This window comes from Tamandua tetradactyla, chromosome 19 (genome assembly GCF_023851605.1).
Source record: "Tamandua tetradactyla isolate mTamTet1 chromosome 19, mTamTet1.pri, whole genome shotgun sequence".
NCBI lineage: Eukaryota > Metazoa > Chordata > Mammalia > Pilosa > Myrmecophagidae > Tamandua > Tamandua tetradactyla.
In genome coordinates, this window is record NC_135345.1 from 53,143,231 (window position 1) to 53,164,625 (window position 21,395).

At 39.5% G+C, this 21,395-nt stretch overlaps 1 protein-coding gene across 2 annotated transcripts in view; it reads right to left on the bottom strand.

Annotated features, from left to right (window-relative positions):
* Positions 1 to 21,395, bottom strand: part of SCFD2 (sec1 family domain containing 2) — a 475,629-nt gene that overhangs the window by 25,719 nt on the left and 428,515 nt on the right. For both annotated transcript variants that reach the window (XR_013165880.1, XM_077136863.1), the window contains exons 6-7: positions 13,802 to 13,947; positions 2,406 to 2,540 (exon numbers count right to left, since the gene is read on the bottom strand). Coding sequence is in view for 1 of the 2 variants with exons in the window: in XM_077136863.1 (XP_076992978.1) it covers positions 2,406 to 2,540; positions 13,802 to 13,947 (281 nt within the window). In the remaining variant the exon portion in view is untranslated. The remainder of the gene's footprint in view (positions 1 to 2,405; positions 2,541 to 13,801; positions 13,948 to 21,395) is intronic.

Sequence of the window (21,395 nt, forward strand, 5' to 3'; positions counted from 1 at the left end):
ATCTGTATAGCTTTGGATGGTGGGAAGCAATGAAAACAGTACAAGGGCATCCCAGTAAACAGGTGTGACCACATTATACTCCATCTACACCTGGCATCCTCTTCTATCCACAGGCCTTAAAGCAGAGTGTAAGATGTCCTTTCCTAATGGTTTCACCCTCATCTTAAAGGGGTAGTCCTTTGGGAAATCATGGTTTCCCAAAGGACTACCCCTCAACACTTCATTCAACATTCCCTCAACACTCCACTGGCTGTTTCCTCTCCAAGATGATCTAAATTTAGTTTAGACCCTGAATACTGAGCCAGTGGTACTTTCTCTGCCGAGCTCTATGGAATGGTGGGGAGAGTCAGCTGAGGCTTGTTTACAAATAAAACAACACAAAAATGCTTCTTTCTTGGGGTGGAGGGCTGGGGGGGCTTTTGCAGCCAGCTCATGGTGACCCTCTCTACCCCCTGCAGACAGATGAGATGCCTCTTGGCAACTGAGAGCAGAGGCCAGGGCAACTGAGGGCTGAGGAATGTCTTTGGGATAAAACAAATTCCTCTTTCTTAAATCCATTACTTGGAAACCTATCTTTGAGACCAGTCTCAAGCTGCTGGAGCATTTCTTCCTGAGACATGATTCTGGGTGAGAAACACACACATACAGGGTTGGCTCAGGATGATTGCTAAGATCTTCCTAGGCAAAGCCCACTTTAGGACAGAGATCCCTCTGATCACAGAAAGAAATGTTAAACAATAGCAAAGATACCTAAGAGAGTTAGAAAACATAATTTTAAAATATGATATCTCAAGTCTGATAAAATAGTATGAAAATTCAAGAGGGCGGTCCTCCCACAACAACATATTTTACATTTGCCTCAGGGAGAGCTGCAAAGTCCATCAGCATATTAAAGGCTATGAAGTCCAGCAGAGACAAAGCAATTTAATATCCCATAGTCTAGTGTTTCCCAAACATATATGGGGATCATTCTTCTAAAAAACAGTTCTTTGTGTGCAGCAAGTATCATGGACGGAATCCAAGTCAGGGCCTTCTTTCACCTACCTGCACCTTTCTGCATATTAGTGTGGTGAGTGGAGGAGAGGCAAGTTCAAGCCTCCACTCACTCCCTTGGCCAGATCCCCTTGGTTAGGGCTCAGCTGATAATGGAATGCAGCAGCCCAGATGAGCAAAGCGCACCCAAACTATTGGACCATCCTCAGACCTTACTGACTAGGGTCTGAAAATCCACATTTAATGTTTTAGTCTCTCTTCAGGGTTAAGTCCAAACTTATGAATGGAGAAAGATGATGCTCAAATAGAGAAGGTGGGAAACCATGACTATAGTCTGGAATTTTCTGTATCAACCAGCTGCCAGGAAAGGCACTTTAGAAGAGAAGCCACTGGACAACCCTGGGGCTTATGTACACTCAACACTGGAGTGTTGAACACTTTGGAGAAGTGGAGCACTTGTGCTGCTTTATTTAAAAAAAAAAAAAGGAGGGAAGATGCACCAGTCACTTGCTACAACAGGAGTAGATGCTAATTGGGAACAGCAGGATGGAGACCTGGCATGTGAGCTCCTGCCACTTTACTGCTTGGTTTAGAGTCTGCTTGTCTGGCTTCTGTCCTCTGGCTTTTGTAGTGAATCAGTTTTCCTGGAATATGCATTTACTGAACTCTGAAAGGCCAGATCTTCTATGTAGATTAATTCATGATTTCAAAGGCACTTTGAAGCTGGCAAAACATTTTGTTATTTCCAAGAGTTATTACAACTGAAAATCCTGGCATAGACTGAGGTCAGCCTGTAATCTTGTTTAGATATTTTTGAATTTAGAAACTTTACAGTGGGCTAAAAATAGATCGCATTTGTATATTTTCCCCCTCCTCTCCTCCCCACTTCAAGGGCTGTTCAGCAATTGTGATCCACTGCAATATTAACCAGAGAAATTCTAGTTCTTATTACCTAGGAGTCTGCTGGACCAAAACAAAAGCCATTTTGAAATGGGTTTGGGGGTGATACCAGTCATATACTTGAGCAGAGTAACTCATTATCCTACATAAAAAGCTCTAGAAGTAAGAGTAAAGGACCATCACTAAGATCTATACTAGTTTATGGGCTCATGTTAAGTGCAAATGTGTGCCATGAGGAGAAAAGCTTTCAGTAGTGCTTATGTCCTTCACCTCGGACTGTACACACTGGCCAGAAAGGATCATAGCACCTCAGGTCAGAAGAAGCTGCATGAAACTGCAAGGTCAAGAGCTGCTTATAATCAAGAGTTAAAGATCACATACCTGATTTTTAGAAGGGCCAAAATTCTAAACATTATCTCTACGACACACGTCTGGGTTACTGGTGTGGCAGCATTTTCATGCCCAGCAAAGAGAACGTCATACTCAGGATTACCTCTGCACGGTTACTTTACCTTCATGAACATGCTAAATCCAGTTTTAAGGAGATCAGTGAGGCCTGAAGACATGTGTTCGATATCAACAGGATCTGGTCTATCAGGATCAAATATTTCCTCCACAATCTGTTTTAACAATGGCTTATAGGTTGCCTGGAAAGACAAAATATTGTGCCATAAGTAAAAGGAATTTTTTTTTTTTTTGGTCTGGAGAGACGACAGCTTTATCTGAATCAAAGGAAGCAAAACAGGTTTATTTTTAATACCGAAGCAATTGCTGTGATTGCGTGTGTGAAAAAAGACAATAAAACATTGGTTTTTTGTGCAAACTTTCTCCCCCGTGTTCTAGTGCTATTTCTGTTTTTTGTACACCCTTTTACAAACAACTATCTCTTACCAGCATTATAGTCATGGTATGACAATTTTTTCAATCTAGATTTAAAGCAACAATTTTATGCATGAATTATACTGAAAAGCAAAGAATTATCATTTAATATAGATATGAAGATGGTCTTCAGTTTTTCTAAATTTTCTTAGAATTGTCTTACCCTCTGCAAGGAACTCAAATGTTTATTTACAATGTGGCTGTCCCTAAGACTCAAGCAATCCCTCCTTTCTTCTACAGAATTCAACTCTGAGCATTAGCTGGCCGGAAAACGAAGCCAGGATACTAAAAAGGAGTCTGACGGAGGTCAAAGCTTAGAGAAAGCAGGCCACACGGCGCTATAAAAATTTCAGTAGAATTAGGGTGAGGTTAAGTTTACAACAACTCATACAGTTTGATAAATGGTGCTAAATGCCTTCCTTTCCTGGGAATAACTCATGCATATTTAGGTTATATTAGGATGCAGCTGCCTCTTTGACCACTGAGTTTTCTGAGCATGGTTTCCCCACCTCTTTCCTTGGTTTCTCTTACTACCAACATCTGTCCCCCTTTTCCATCAACTGGATCACTTTTTCCACTACGGGTTGCTGCCTCTGCTGCTCCAGTTCCATATGGCACCCAAGTTTGGAGTATCAAGGGAGAAGGAACTCTTCCCCTCAGCATCCTCTCTGACAATCTATTATAACTTCAGAAAAGCCAGCTTCTGACAGGGCACTGTTGAGAGGTATCCAGTTTTGAACTCCTTTTTCTCTCTGTGCATTGGCCAAATCTGTGACTTGACTTGAGCAAGGGGCAAGGATATTTGCTGCTGCATGGCCCTCCTCTCTGGCTCCATCTTGTTTTTCTTACAGCCATTTCATACTTTTATTTATCACCTTATTCTAATTTTCATACTTAAAATATCTTAGAAATAAAGCAGGATATAGACCATTGAAATCATACATAATAATTTAGCTGGAATGTAGCTGCTACATTTCTCAGGGATAAGTTTCAGGGAGAACTAGAAACTGCTCAGTTGAGGGTTCCACCCTTTTAATGCTTGTTAGTCAAACAGACCACTCATGTGAGAGATCTCATGGTTAAACGCTCATGAATGTTAAAGCACTGAACAGGAACACTGATAAGATAGGAATTTTTTTTAAAGCTATGGATCAACTTTACTCATAATAAGAAAAATTCAAATTAAAGCTATACCAAGATAGATTTAAACATTTTTTATTAGACTGGCAAAAATCCAAAAGTTTGAAACACATTCTCCCGATGAGGCCATGGGGAAATATGTATTCTCAAACATTGTTGGTGGGAGTGAAATTTTGACAATCAATGTGACAATTGTGCTCTATAAAATTACAAACATGTTTGACTTAACAATTCCACTTCTGGGCATTTGAGCTATAGATATGCTCTTAATATGCAAATAGAATCTAGAAAAGACTGTTTATTGTTTTTAATAGAAGAAGATTAGGCAACCCAAGTGTCTATCAATTGGGAACTGTTTAATATGGGGTACATCCACATGAAGGATTGCTGTGAAAGTGAAGAGGGAAGCTCTGTGCTGATATGCAGAAAGCAAGGCAGAGAACAGTGAAAAGTGTATAAATGAAAAAGGTAAGGTACAAAGTAGTGTGCATGATGGGCTGGCACTTGTGTAAAGAGTCGGGGTAATATAAGAATTTGTATCTGCTGATATGCAAATGATATATAGAAACTAACATTAGCAGGAAACATGAAGGGGTGGGGTGGGGTGGGGTGGAGTGGGTGACTGGGAAAGGGTGGGAGAGTCTTTTCACTCTATTGCTTTTGTTGTTGTTGTTTAAAACCTGGTTTAAAAACACTGATAGAAACCACAGATCAGTGGTTTCTATCACTTTTTACTTGTTACAAATTAATAAATTAAATATGGGTAGAAAAGAGATTAAAGTAAAGCATTTATTTTATTAGCTTCATCTCTAGGTTGGGGGAGTTTTCTTCCTTTACCAAATTTTTCAAAATTAATATACATACTTCTGGAATCATAAAGTTGTCCAACAAATCTACCATATTTTAAATATGGCCATGAAGTAAGTGACCTCTGAATTCCTCAAATGCTCTTCCCTAAGTAAATTGTCGAGAGCACTAGTACCAGCTCAGCCTTTCTGGAATTTTTTCTTAAATTTTGACTCACATCCCCAAGGAAAAGTCCTTTGGCCAATACTCTGTTACCTTATGATCAGAATTACCATCAAACATTCATTGACTTCTTCCTTAGTAAAGAAAAATCCATTTTTTTTAAGCTGGCAGCATTTACCAGTGGTCTTAAGTCTACATTTCTCAGGCTCCCTTTTGGCTGGGTGTGGCTTTGTAATTAAATTCTGGACAAAGAGATGTAAGGAGAAGGGCAGTGTGGCCCCTGTAGAAAGGCTCCTTTTTAAGAGGGAAGGGCATATTTCTCTTCTCTTTCTCTGTTCTGTGCCTGGAACATGGAAGTGTATTGAAAATGAGTGATGCCTACAGCTCCTGCAGCTGTCTTGGCTGAAAAGGCTATTCCTTAGAGACGTGGGAGCAGAGAGCTGGGAAAGATCTTGGTCTATGATGACTTGTGGGGATGCCACAATGTGAACAGGCTAAATCAGGACTTGCTTTACATGACAATATAAAACCTTGTATGTTTAAGCCACTATTTTTCAGAACTCTATTACTTGTAACTAAATGAAATTCTAACTGATGCAAAGCACAGAGGGAACATAAAGGAATAAAAGGCCCTTCCTTCCTTCCTTCTAGGCGCTTTCATTGCAGGCATTTGTTTTATTAGCCTAAACTAAAAAAAACAGTTACATAAAATAATTTTAGGCAGAATCACAGAGAAATGCACATAGCTTGTCCTATTTCAGAGAGAAGAAAATATAATCCCCAACCCACAAGAAAGAAGAAAGGTTGTTGCCCTCCACAGATGCATCTTCATCAAGCAGGAGCAATAGTGAGCCTAAAGAGTGCAGACACAGGGAAAAGATTCTGTAGCAACCTAAAAACTATATTCATCCCCTCCTCTGTGCAAGACACAGTGTACTGGGGGTGGTATGATTGTTTTCGGAGCTCCAGAGGTGCCAATTTAGACTGGGGACATAGAGGGGAAAGATGGGGGAGGTAGAAGGAGGTTTGGAGGGTTTAAGGAAAGCAGGGAAACTGGAATTTCTCTCTCTTCCTTGCTCCATTTTCAGCTGAACTTTGAGGAATGAAGCATCCAGGGGGAAATGCCCACTGAGCTGGGGTTCGCCTTGGTGGGAGGGTGAGCAGAGATTTGGAAATGCTATTCTCTTAAACACCCTCATTCTCAGGATTTTATTATTGCTGTGTATCATTGGGGAAGATTGGAAATCTTTTTTTTAATGTAATAAATAAGTACATGAATGAATGAATGAATGAACTAAGTGAATATTTACATAGATTAAGAAAAGAAACCACAATTTAAAATACAGAAAAGTAACAGATAAGCATATCACATAATCCAGAAAAAATAGCATAAATGTTTTTATTAATTAACCACCTGGCAAACCTCTTATGATACCCATTTCTTACATTTTTTGGTTGCATTCTCATTGGTCATTATTCTATATAACAACAGTCTTGAAATACCATTGTCCGTAGGGAGATGTGCTAGCTATTAAGGTATTGGTCTGCCAACCCCAAACCCTGCCTTGTATATGCAAGTCTGTGATGCCGGGGCTAAGACAGAAAATTACATTTCTGCTTTGCCAGCTAGTTCTGTTAGACTTTGTCAATAGGGGGCACTAGTGAGAACTTGGAAGGCGGGAAGAGAAAGAAGGAACTTATTCCTCCAAGTCTATTAGCTGTTTTCTGCTGGCATCACCCCTGCAATGGTCACTCACCCCTTGAAGCTGTCTCTCCCCTGTATTTTTAAGCCATACGGTCCAATATTGCCATTTTTGTTGAAGTCAGTTTGAGAATTCATCTTTCTCTATTTTTTCTTGCAGCCCAAAGCATCCTAAATGATATAGGTATTCTTCATTTAAAGGGAAGTTGGCAGGTTTTCTCACTTAAATATGGTACAGAAAAAAATCTCGAAATTCTTTATTAAAACAACTAAGCAGAAAATCACTAAATAACGTGTACATTTTCAGAGCACTATTTGGAAAAGACTTTCTCAGGTACAAAGCAGTACTTGTCTCCTGACTTCTTAGCAAACATATTTCTTTAATTTTTCTAATTAGGTTTGTAATGATAGGAAACCTGGGCTCCTTTCTCTGAGCCGCTTAATTTGGATTATAATATACTCCATAACATGCCACTGAACTCTGATTGGAGGAAGACTGCTTTGGCAGTGACTACTTAGATGAAAATCCTTTGTCATGGTATTTTCCATTCAGCCAGAAACTACCTACTTCTCAGCAAAGGATCACGCTAAAGGTAGTGTCTCCCCTGTAGAGCCCTGCTCCAAGTCTTTCTGACCTGATAGAAATGGCCAGAAGGGAAATAAGCCATATAGTTTGCTTCAATGTTAGGAGGGTAAATTCTAAGTGATTTAATTTTCCCAAACATACTCTGCAAGTTCGCCTTTTTTGTGGGGAGGGAAGAGAGGGGTCTTAAAAGCTCAGACAAATTTGCTTGCTGGTCATTTATTTCTTGCTTACATCACATCCATATGGTTTGACAGTAGGGATTCCTGCTATCAAGTGATTCTACAGTTCCCTAGGGCATTGGAGTCTTGCACTGAAGACTTTGATTTCATCATCAGATGATGAGAGAGACAGGGTATGAAGGATTTAAAACAAAGTTTTATGAGCCAGGCCTGAAAGTGATCTGTATCACTTCCACCTATAGTTCATTGGCTAGAATTCAGTCATAAACCCACATCGCCCTGCAAGGAATGCTGAAAAAAATATGTTCCATGTGTCCAGGAGGAGAAGAAAGCTGGAGTTTGGGGAACACATGAAATTATCTCTGCCACAGACACACTGTTAAGCTTGGATTGAAACATTAATGTAATTATTTCCTTAACAACTGGCAAGTTGCATGATGTGGACAAAGGATTAACAAACCCCTCTTTCCTACAGCATGAGCATTTAACCTTTGGTTAACTTTCTACCTCTGTTTCCTTGGAAACCTGATAAGAGAAGAATGTCAAACTGTATAGCCAGGTAAGATGGTTCTGATAAAAATGACCCCTGCTTAGTAAATTACATGAAACTAGGAGAATTATAGATACTTAATAGATAGCCAGCGCTTTGAGCTCTCTTGAGTACAATGAAAAAGAAAATGTTTTTGTTTATGTCCATCTCTCTGCATATTCTTTTGTGATGGAGATACTGTGTGGCTGAATCTAGAAGACCTGTATTGACCCGAATTCTAGCTCTTGAGGAAAGGTATTAAATATAGCAGCAACTCCTGATATTACCCATAAGTCAAGGACAATTTCAAGAAACCAATTAAAGGCTTTAAAGGCTAACATCTTCGTGAATTTGGCATACTTTCAAGATGGCCTAGGATAGCAGTTTCCAAGAAAACCTGAGTTGGCATCACAACCATGTCCCTATCAATAGGGACTGCTGACCTTGTCATTGCTGATTAGTACTGGAATACCAATGGACATCTCAGTCCTGCCACTGAAAGCACATTTCCCTTTTCTGCAAAATTGACTCTAAGCCACCAACCTCTCAGGAAAAATAGGCTTTTACAGAGAGTGTTTGTTTTGCTTTAATCCAAGACTGCACAGAAAAACATCTGTTCAAAACTGCTCATGGCTTTATTTGACTATTCCATGGCTTATTTATTTTTATTTATTTTTTTTTGCGAAACTATGACTTATTCTCCTTTCATCTTCTTAAAGAGAACAGTATTGTCTGAAGATTAAAAAGTGGGTTATTTGTCTTTCTCTTCATCTGTCTACCCATCTACCCTTCGATCCAAAATCAGATTATTTTTTAAAATTCTGAGTGTACTTCCTCTACCATCAATAGGAAAAAACCAAAGCCCAGTGATATTAGCTAATTTGTCCGTTAGAAGTAAGCCAAGTTGGCTGGCCCTAGCTCTTTCTTATCCTGTGCTGATTCTTTCAGAAAGGACCCGAGCTAGTCTGGGGTCAGGTAGATAAAATTGAGAGGAGCCCCAGAGCTTAGGAATTGGGAATGAACAGCTGGTGACCAGGGCTGGGATTGTTGACAAAGAGACAGGGCCTAAAGACTCTTCAGAGAACCACATTTCACCAGACTCAAGATGAATCAAGCTTCCTTGGGCACTGCTGGTCCTAAATGCTCTTATTCAGCATGCTAGAACACAAAAGACAGGCTGCATCTGTGGAAAGTTTTCTCCAGCGTAGCACAGCTCTTTGAGACTTCTGCCAAAGCAAGTCATGCAAGAACTATACAATATTTTGTCTGAAAGACCTCAAGACTCCTTGCCCTGAGACATCTGCCTAATATCCTCCTGATGCTGCAGCTGAGGAACAGCAGCACAGCAAATACTGTGGCCTTTAAGAAGATAAATTAGCCTTCCATTAAGCTAGAACATTGGCAGTAAGAAACAAAAGGGTAAGAAAATTTGCTGCACATGCAAAACTGAAGGCTTAGGTTTCCAGTGCAGAGTCCACCAATAAGCACAACCTTTTCAAACAAACTAGTGTCTATAATGAACCTCTTACCATACACAGCAAGTAAGAGGACATTAGGCTTTAAAATGATGCCCCTTCAGGTGGGTCATGAGGGCTCAGCAGGCAGAGTTCTCACCTGCCATGCCGGAGACCTGTGTTCGCTTCCTGGTGCCTGCTTGTGCCAAAAAAAAAAAAAAAAAAGATGCCCCTTCAATGTATGCATCTCCTAATGAAGGAAAAGATGAAATGCTGTAAAAAGGACAAAGAGAAGGCCTATTTTGCCCTTTACATTACCTCTATTATTTTAGCAAATATTTATATAGTGCTTTCTATGTGTTGGGTACTGTTCTAAGAGTTTTATATATATTAACTCACCTAATCATTAGGGTATCTTTAGGAGGGAGCTACTATTATTAGTTCTTTCTTACAGAAAAAAAATCAGGCACAGAGATGCCAAGTCACTTGCCCAGAGTCACACAGCTAGTAGCAGACAGAGCTGAACCCAGATGCTCTGGCTCTAAAATCTGTTCTGTTAGCCTTTTTAAAGGCTAACCTTCTCTTTAGTGGATCCCAGAGTTCAGGTTCCATTGACCCATCCTCTTTCCCTTTCCATCCAACTCCTCCTTCCCCCCACCCCCCATTAAGTAGTAAGCACTGAGCTGATCAAAGCTGTCTTTAGCTTTAAGGTGTGTCTTTCAAGTCAGGAGCTTTAGTGGCAGCCTCTTGTCCCCCCACCCCCACTCTCCTGACAATGCAGGGGGACAGCTTCCCTGGAGGGCCAGGTCTGTGCTGATGTTCTGGGAGCCGTTCCTGGAGGTCCAGTCCAGATCCTCTTCCTCTAGTTCTTCCAGCAGTTTTATATATACTTAATTCCTTGCACTGAATAATGTTCTTCTTAAAATGACTAGACTTGTATCTGCTTTCTGCATCTGAGCTGTGGCTGACACATTTTTCTAAAAGGGTAATGGATGAATGTTAAATAAAAATGTTCTGAGCCTTTAGAACCAGCAGGAGAACCAGCAGGAGATACACCTTATATTCTTACAAAATTGGGATAATGCTTTATAGAATGATCTATAACATTTTTTTTTCACCTAATAGGCCATGTAGCTCTTAGTCTGACTTTCCCAAGAGGCAGACCTGAGACAGGAGAACCAGGAATGGCTCTGAGTGCCAGCTCATGTGCATTGGAGCAGGGGAGCCGTGCACGGGGAAGGAGGCTGGGGCGGACAGGGAACTCGGAGGAAGCTGGGGGCAGAGATACAGGGCAGGGAGCCCAGATGCCCAGCACAGCTCAGGCCTGGGAAAGAAACCCATGACTAGACGAGTCTAGTGCTTTCTCAGGTGCCCAGGGCGTCTCAAAGCGTCTGTGTAAAAATGGCATGGAGGGCAGGCCATGGTGGCTCAGCAGGCAGAGTTCTTGCCTGCCATGCTGGAGACCTGAGTTTGATTCCTGGTGCCTGCTCATGTAAAAAGAAAAAAAGAAAAAAAAAAAAAAAACAGGTGGCATGGAGCTAGAGAGAACATGGAGCCACATGGGGCTGAGGACAGAATTAGGAGAGGGAATGGACAGAAAATTGCTTAGCTAAGGCGCATCTTCAAAATCAGACATCTGAACTCTGACTCTATTCTGGACACTTGTACCTTTCTATTTATACACACTTTGTTTCCTAACAAATCCCTCTATTTATATTAAAGATAAATGTATTGCAAAAAAGATGCATCCAACAAATGTTTATTAAGCACACACTATGTGCATGATAACTCCACTTGAAGCACTAGGAATATAAGAGTGAACAAAGCAGATGCAAATCTCTGCCCTCACAGGGCTTTACAATTTAAAATGTAAATTTTACAATGATTTAAAATTTCTTTGTATTTGGAAAATATTAAAAAGCTCAAAGAAATAAAATGTTACCCATAATTCCACAAAACTCTCTCTAAATATGTCAATATAAAGCAAGAAGTCAGAGTTCCTCCATGCCTATTCAATCCCTCTTCCACCCTTTCAAAGTAATCACAATAAAATTTTTCTTTAATTTTTAAAGATTTATCAAATATTTACAGAAAAACCTCTTATTTTTATAAAATTGGAATAATGCTTTATAGAATGATCTATAACTTTTTTTTTTTTACCCTAGTAGGCTATGTAGCTCTCAGTCTGACTTTCCCAAGAGGCAGACCTGAGACAAGGATTCAAATATGACCCCTGGTCAGCATATCTTGATATATTTCATTCTTTCTAAATTAAATCAAGGTAAATTAAAATTTTTATTAGAGAAGTTGTGGGTTTACAGAACAACCATGCATAAAATGCAGAAGTCCCATACAACACCTTATTGTTGATTCCTGGCATTGGTGTGGTACATTTGCTACAATTGATGGAAGCACATTTAGTTATCCCATTCATTTTAATGGTTGCATAGTATTTCATTATGTGTCTGTGTCATTATTTATTCATTACCCTCAACATACAAACATACTTCCCTCTCTTCCCTGCCTCTCCCATTCACTGACATTTAGGATTTTATGAGTGTGTTGATGTTATTGACTTAATACACAGGAGAATAGATGCAATAAAGTGGACAGGTCATTTTCCAAAGACCATGGCTGCAGGATAGGGTTCTGAAGTCTGGAGAAATGACAGTGTTGACAGCAGGGATATAAAGTCTAGGACACTTTTATTGTCCTTATCATGCTTAAGATTAATAGCTAATACATGTTTACATGTGTTACTGGCCAAATCAGTCATCATGATGATCAAAAAATGAAAAGACTTCATAATTCAGTGGTTTATTTTCCCTTTGCCAACTATAGCAACCACTTCCTTCTTGACATCCCTTAATATAGCACCAGTTATATCATGTCTTCTGGAACATACCACAGCATTTAAGATTGCCTATTTATTTTCTATTTATTTCTAGTTTTTTTATTTTTTGCATGCAGGCTCTGGGAATCGAACCCAGGTCTCCAGCATGGCAGGTGAGAACTCTGCCACCAAGCCACTGTTGCCTACCCCTGATTTATTTTTAAATGACAAAACTATATATGATTAATTATCTGAGTGATTTTATCTGTATTTTTGTGGTGGTAATATTCTCAGACCATTGAACAAAGGATGGGAATGTATATTTCTAAGTTGCATGCCAGTTTCTAAGGTCTTTAGTATAGGAGTGTGATTTCAGACAACCATCAGTGCTATCAATCAATATTTCTAGGGCCTCCATGAGAACACAGCAAGGTTGGAGAGGAGGTTTTGTGTCAGCAGCAAAGAGTATTGCATTTGCCTCAGGTCGCCTGGGTATGTGTCTATGGCAAGCCATTGGGCCCTATTGGATCTCAGGATAATAATATCTCTCTAGCTATTCACTTGTCATAAGGATCAGAGGAGAAACCTAATGGGGAAGTGCCTTTGACATGTCACCTACTATAGGAATATAAAGGAGGCAGGACCCAGATTTTGCTAGCTCTTGTCTGCAGGCCCACTTCAGAGTGTCAGCACCTTGAAGTTGAACCTCTCTCTATGTCATATTCCCCATTAACAGCATATTCAATTCTCCAAAAATTCTGACCAAAGAAGGTGGATTTTACTGAAGATTTTATGGGGAAATGGAGGAGAAGTTTCCTTCACACAGCCCATAGCAAAACGTAATAACCCTTTCTATCAGGAACATCTGTTCTTCCTTGAAAGTTCAACTTTCAGGCCATCAGGAGGTTTAGTTTTGTCTCCTTCCTTGTCCAACAGGGACTTCCCAGCCTCAAGAGCTCCAGTCATTCTTCACCTCCTAAATTTTGCTTTGGATCTTTCTCTAACTACCCCTGCCCCCACCAACCTCTGTTTCTTTGACAGAGCAATTTTTCAATACCTTTATAGCTCCTTTAATCTTGTAATATCACATTCATCTTCCCTGCTTAATGCTCAAAACACCCTTCTTAGGTCCTGCTATTGTCCTTAGAAAGCAGAGGAGGAATTTTAAATAGCAAATATATTTTCCCTGTTGCAAACTTCTTTTCCCTTGCCATCGTATTACTACGTACTCCTATTATTTTAATTGCCCAAAATGTTCATGGGCTTCCTAGATCCAAAATCCTGGGGATCATCTAAGCCTATCGGGAGATGTAGTAATAGGGGCACCAAAAAGTAAAAGGACTTGCTTACCTAAAGTCATATAATAAGTCCACAACAGAGCCATGGTTACAAAGCACTAGTTGATTCCCAATCCAGTACGCATCCCATTGCATCAAGCCATGGGTACAAATATCAATTGAGAGGCTTTCAAATTGAGTGCAATCCAGAACTCTGAACTGGATGAAACCTTGGAAATCATTTAGCACAAACACCTTATTTTAGAAAGGTCAAAATGGAGACCTTTCCTATAGTTGTAGATTCTGAATCCTAAAAATACAACATAGGTTAGAAGGTTACTTTAAAACATATGTACTTGCCTGATGGGTATGGTTTCCAGGAACATACACAGACTTGAACTGTTTCATGAGATTCCGAGCTCCAGCAATATCCCAGAGAGAAGTGAAGAGTTCATCCACAGCAATTTTGGATTTGTGAAATGTCAGGTTAATTGAAGAGTCACATCCTGAAACGACCCAGAGATATATACGTAGGTGACCAAAACATTAAATTAAGTTTTAATCATGTCAGTTTGAGCTCAATGTAATAACACTCTTGGGCTTTTTTTATTTTTTTAACCCTATCTTCCCCTGGCTGTTTACCAACTGGGTTGTTTCAATCATCCATGAGCAATAAAACATATTGAGTGTAAATACCTTTGGCAGAAGTAGAACTCAGAAGTGTCTGGGATTGCAGCCGCTGGCTTCAGACTGAGGAAGTTACGAAGAGGGTCTACTATCCTCAGAGTGTGGCTTTGGGAAGATTTTAGGAGACGCAAAGGAAAAAAATAATAGAAGGTTGGATCCTACCAACAGTTTCCATAAAATAGAACAGCAACATGAGAAAGATTTTAGAGACCTTGCTGGGATGGGTATCTGTCTAATGCTCCAACAAGCGTGCAGCATAAAATTCAAAGGCAGCCATTCAAAGTTGATAAGAGGTGCCCGAACAAAAAGACTGTTCTCAGCAGTGATTCTATTCCTTTTACAAACTTATAAACGTGTTAGAAACTCATTCAGAAGAGAAATGATCATGGATTTATTTATAAAAAGAGGAAAATTAAAAATGAGGATTCTTGATTCTCTGAAATATTTCAGATATGTTAACTCCTTAATTCTCACAACACCCATATAAAGTAGTACCTATTATTTTCCTCATTTTAAAGATGAGGAAACTGAGATACAGAGAGGCTAAGTAACACCCCTGTAAGCAGGCATTTCAAGGCTCTGCCCATATCCGCTCAGTTGGATGTCAGCTGTAGGTTTGACGAACTGTTCCTGGGTGCTTTGCTTCTTACCCCAAGAACCTGCGTGTCTCTCTTTGGTTGCAGGAATCTGCTTGGCCTGCATGTGGGGTAGCCTGACTGGAAGTACTGGGGGGTAATACTCCCAGTAACAATCCAGAGTTCTTATCCCTTGAGAAGAAATTCTGGGTTGTGTCTGTTCAGCCTTTCTGAGGTACCCCCTCATGATTGTGTTCCAGTTGCCCAAAACAGTAACTCACTCATAAACACCCTCTTTATTGGCATTCCCCCTTTCCCATCTCACTTCCCCAATTTCCTGGTTTCTTGGGATATCTTCCTAAATACAGTATTTGCACCCAGATCCTTCTCTCAGAACACCACAGCGTTCACAGCAATCTGAACCCAGGCAGCCTGCATCCAGAGCCTGCACTCTTTCTTGTTTTTGGTATCAGCTTTATTGAGATATAATCCATATGCCATACAATTCACCTATTTAAACGGTACAATTCAATAGCATTTAGTATACTCACATAGTTGTGCAACCATCACCTCAGTCACCTTAGAGCATATTTATCATTCCAACTAGAAACCATTATGTACAGCACTTTCCATTTCCCTCAACACTCCCTACTTTCAGCCCTAAGCAATCACTAATTACTTTCTATTTCTATGTATTTGCTTATTCTGAACTTTTCCTATAAGTGGGATCATATAATTCCATTTAAATGAAATCATGCATTTCCTGTAAATGGAAATATACAAGTGGTTTCTTTCACTTATCATGTTTTTAAGGTTCACCTATATTAAATCATGTATCAATAATTCATTTCTTTTTACTGCCTAATAATATTCCATTGTATGGATATACCACAATTTATATATCTATTTACTGGTTGAAAGACAGTGAGGTTGTTTCCACTTTTTGGCTTTATGAATACTGCTGCTATGAACATGTATGTACAGGTTTTTGTGTAGACATTTCTCCACCTCAGAGTGGAATTGCTGGGTCTTATAGCAACTCTATGCTTAACCTTTAGAGGAATTGCCAGATGGTTTTTCAAAGCAGCTGTATCATTTTACATTTCAACCAGCAATGTAAGAGGGTTCTAATTTCTCCACATCCTCGTCAACACTTGTTATTACCTGTCTACTTCATTTTAGCCATCCTAGAGGGTATGAAGTAAGGAGAGACTTGTTGACTGTAATAATCATAGGAATTATTTTTAGGGAGTAGAGGTGAATCTAAACAAACAAACAAAAATAGAGTGCATCTAAAGTACATAGGAGCATCCAATGGAACCCAACTGCAGCAGACACAGAGAGGTGGTTCATGGCTAACAGAGCATGTACTCTTAATTACCGGGTAACACCATATGTAATAACTCTAAAAAGGTGGGCAGAATCCTCTGATAAGTCTTCCTCTCTTAATTTCCAGAAATATTCACCACATTGCCATAAAAAAAATCAAAGTGTGGTCAAGCCCCATGAGAGAGTATCCCCAATCTGTGGACCCAAAACACATGGGGTCCATAGATTATTTGGGGAGGATGGATGAAAGTTTACGTGAACGCTCTAGAATTCCATGACAAACTTTGTGGAAAGGAGAAAATGTGTAGTTTTCCAAGGAGTATACCCATAACTTCCACCAGATTTTTAAAGGGATTCATAACCAAGAAAAATTTAGACCCACAGGTATAGTGCATCTACTGGTATCACACTGTTTTCCCTTGGCCTTGCAGCTGTAATTGGGATATATCAGCTCCTCCTTCTATCAACAATCAGTCAGAAGATTGGAAGGTTATGGCTCCACACTTGTTCATGGGGCTCCCTTCCTTAAACTCTCAGGCTAAGCCCTTAAGATGCACAAAATTATATCAATTATATCTAAGAGTTCTACGCTATGTATCACTTAATAGAAAGAAAGAAATGAAAACTAGGAGGAAGAAAACACTGCTAATTCTACTATCATGAATAGTGTTTCAATTCCTCTAAAAGACAATTCAGCTAATGGGCTAATATTTTTTATTTAAGGTAATTCATTTCCTATAGAACAGAGAGATTAATCTAACTTTCCATATGGCCTACTTCAGTTTTTTTAGAAAATGAGGAATATGATGTTCATCTGTTTGGCTAAGCAGATAGAATTATCTACTCAAGAATAGATTATTTATTGAAAATGTAGATTATATGGAAACTGTGTAATATACATCAAAATTAATTAAGCAAAGTCTGTGTAATTGCAAACTTTTATGTCAACTGGGGAGCAAGTTTGATAAGCAATTGTGGTTATTGATAGTTGTGAAGCAAGTTGTTATATTTACAGTGTACTGTAAACTGAGCTCAGATGAGCCAAATAGAAAATGATGATTGTCAAAGAAACTGCTGGAAATAAAATAAAAAGTCCTAAAGTTCACAAGCAAAGTAAAACTTTCCTGAAAAATATCAATTATTTCCGCTGTTCAAACCAACTTCTAAGGGCAAATTCAGTCTAACCATTATTTCTTTCCCAACTTGTCTGTTAGTCTCAAAACAACTGTTCTATAATGTACATGGTTCTGGGGCACCAGGCCAAAGAGGAGTTATTTTTATCAGTCTTTATGCTTTTTTCATAATCACATCAATCTTCACCAAGAACAGAATTTATATGTCCAAACTCTACAATGAAAATTATACACACACTTACCCTTTACAAACATTTCCAAAAGTTTCTAAATACTTGCAATTCTTTGTCTAAATGAGTTTTTCCATCTGGATGATGGCTGCAATGTTTGGGATATGCTTGGGAGCCTGAAGAGTTTGAGTGGAAACTCAAGGAAAGGCTAGAAAGTTGGAGCAAACACTTCGGTTAGTTTCACTATTTATTCACACATTAGCTGGGTCAGCATTTTAGCTGGTCACGCTGTTTTCTTTTCTTGTTACTAGTAGTGTTGCTTCTTTTCATGCTTATTAATGGAATCCATGTCCACTTAATTTAAGTTAAAATTCTTTTTAAAATTTGAAAGAGAAAGATAAAAAGAAAAAAGAGTAATAAAGATAGAGGAGGAAGGCAAGACAACAAAGTGAGAATAAGAAAAGAAGGAAGAGAGCAGAATGATGAACTAGATGGGCAATGGAAGGTAGCATTTATTTAATACTTTGCTCATTCATTAAAAAATCATTGACTGTGTAGTGGGAATACAAAGGTGACTAATTAATAGGCTCCTGCTTAAAAGCTTCCAAAGCTGTCCATGACTTTCATATTAAGTGAAACTATTGGGCACAACTTTTAGAAGCCTCTTCACCCTCTGAAATGTCTTCACTCACCATTGTCCCCTCTGTACTTCTCCAAAGTAATTCCTTTGCTATTTTTAGAATGGACCATGCTCTTAGACTCTTGCCTTTGCAATTGCTGCCCCTCTGTCCACCACACCCTTTTTCTCTCTTCTTTGCCAAATTCTTATTTGTCCTTTAGCCTCCTTGATGCTGCCTCCAGAAACCTTTCCTGATAGCTCCAAGCTGGGGGTGTTGTCAGTTCTCTGAGCTTCCATCATTCCCCCACCTATCCAGATAAAAGCAGGGGATTATAACTATCTTCTTAGAGACCAGGGATCAGCAAACTAAAGCTCATGGGCCAAAACTGGCCTCTCCTATTCAATTTGAGAAGTTTTTTTATGTTTTTAAGTGATTGAGAAAATGAAAAGAAAAATAATATTTCATACAAATGATCATTATATGACATTCAAATTTCAGGGTCCATAAACAGAGCTTCATTACAGCACAGCCATACCTATTTATTTACATATTGTCTATGACTGCTTTCATGCTACAACGGGAAGTTCATGTAATTGCCACAGAGCCTGTACGGCCCTCAGAGACTAAATATTAACTATCTGAACTTTACAGAAAAAGTCTGTTGACTTTTTTTCTAGAAGGTAATTGTTTCCACAGAATATCAGAGATTTGCCTTGCTGTAGATAGATATTTCTGGAAATAAGACACATTAATTACCAACGAGCTCAATAATGGGAGAAAGGATGGGGGTAGGGGGTGAGGGAAAGAGAAGTGAGGCTGCTGAATATATGTATTTGCACAATTGCAATTCATTCTTTAAAACTGTCATTTGCAATAGACTAACACAGAACATAACCTCTTTTATGTCTTGGTTTCCTCTCTTGTGTAAAGGAAACAATAATGGTCTAACAGAGTTATTGAAATAAGTAGATAGAATAATGGGGAAAAGTGTTTTATGAATGAAAGTGTTTATTGTTGAAGGAGAGAATTCTATAGTGGCTGAGAGTATCGGACTTCAGTCATGGAAAAGTTCACATTGAAAGTCATGTTTTACAATATACCTCTGCACAATAATTCAAAAGAAAGACATTTAAAATCCTCATTTCTTAGAGGTGAGAAATGCAGAGCAATGAGGATAAATGACTTGTACAAGATAACATTGTTCTCCCTGCAGAGCCAGGGTTCCACATGTCCCTCTGGCTGTAGACCTGAGCTCTTCCATTTACACTGCCTCCCACCATTTAGAATCTCATCTGTGAAAGTACCTCCTTCTAGATTGATACCATGATGAATAGATAAGAAGGAATGTGGGTGCAAAAGCTATTAAATGGGGTGGCTTTTTTCTGTGATAATAGTAATAGTTCTAAGCCTGAATACTCACTCTATGCTAGGCACTATTCTAAGAAGTTTATACGTATCAACTCATTTAATCTCTTGAACGACTATTGCAGATGAAGAAACTGAGTCGTAGAGAAGTTAAGTGATACAAGGTCATTCAACTAGTAAGTAGTAAGTAGTAAAGCTGAGATTTGAACTCTTGCAGTCTAATGCCAAAGTTGGTCTTTGTTTTAGTTTCCTTGTTGCTAAAGTAAATACAATGCAATGTGCTGGCATAAACAATGGGAATTTATTACTTCACAGTTTTAAGGCTAGGAAAAAGTCCAAACCAAAGTGTCATCCAGGTGATGCTTTCTTCCTGAACCAGTCTATGGGGCTGGCTGACAGTGATCCTTTGTCCTGGGCTCCTCTGTCACATGGCAGTGCACATGGTGGCCTCTCCCTTCTCTGACAGGTTCCACTGACCTTCAGCTTCTTGCTTCCCATGGTTTTCTCTTTCTCTGAATTTCATTCTGCTTATAAAGGATTCCAGTAAAAGGACCGAGTTGGGCCACACCTTAACTGAAGTAATGTCACCAAAAGGTCCATTTTGTTTGGAATGGATTAAGTTTAAGAACATGTTTTTCTGGGGTACGTTCAGCTTCAAACCACCACAGGCCTGTTAACCACTATACTTTGCTGTCTTTTACACGTGCTAAGACCGATATATAAAAGATCCATAAAATACCTAATTTACCCTTAAAATGGAAGAAATGCTTTAGAATTGGAATGAGCAGCAAATGCCTTTCTCCTTGAGAAGACCTGGGTCTGTCTCTGCTAACATTATGGTTTGTGCCAGGCCTGTCTTTTTCAGCCACACAAGCTGTGAGGTATCCCAGTTCTGGCCCCACAGCCTCCTGTGAACCTCTGCACTGTAAGGTGCTGTATTCAGTTACTTCTAATAAGCCCCTGACAGCCTGTTCCATTAAGCCAGCTTATGAGATAACAGTGTTTTGTAAGGGGAACTCTAAGTGTACAGTTCCAGTCAATTCTCATTTAATCCACTTAGTTAAACAGATAATAAACCTGAAGCTGCCTCTAGCCTTTAGCTAAGCACAGTGTGTGTACTTCACTTGCCTGATTCTTGATAAGGGAGGCCCCCAATCCCCTAGAGCCCCCCTCTGTTCTTCCCTAATGGGGGATGACTCATGCCCTTGCAATTCCTTTCTTTGGACAGCTTGGAGATCTTCTGGGCAGGGGTCCAGTTATTCCTCAGAGGAACAAAATAGGGCTCCTGTGTCTGTGCCTGCCCTCCTTCCACTCCCCTCACTGTTCTACAATGATGGAAGCCCCTTTACTTCAGCAGTGAGAAGAGTGGTTTCCATGGGCCTGCTGTGGGGACCCACGGTTCCAGCAATAACAAACTTAAAATGGAGAGAAGGCTGAATAGCTTAACAATCCTCCTGGGATGGCTATGAAGCCGTACGCCTTCCTGCAGTCTGCCCAGTTCTTCTCTTTCATGTGGTTCTCTCAGGGATCAGGCGTGAATCATTCTAGTGCTGGGGATACCTTTTGATAAAGCCTGGTTGCCACAAGCTGAGTTTTATTCCTCAAGCATTCAGGAAAATGAAGCCTCTCATAGCAGGGGACTGCTGTGTCCAAGTCCTCTGTCTGGATTAGAGCTGAAGTAGCTCTGTTAAGTTCTTTTAACATACACACTCACACATTCACACACACACACAAACTTAAGCAGGTCAAACAGAATGGATGCTGTGCATGTGTCTTGATTAGCAGGGGGGCAAGTGGAGGGCATGGCTAGAATAAAATTTGAAATGCTCTATTTACTGTTATTATACTCCTCATAGTTTTAAAGATCCCTCACATTTGTTTGGGAAGAGGGTCAAAAAATACGATTTGACCAAACAATAGAATATTATTCAGCCATAAAAAATAATGAAGTTCTCATACACACAACAGCATGAATAAATCTTGAAAATGTTATGCTAAGAGAAAGAAGCCAGAAACAAAAGGTCACATATTATGTGATACCATTTGTATTTATATTTCCAGAATAGAAAAATCCA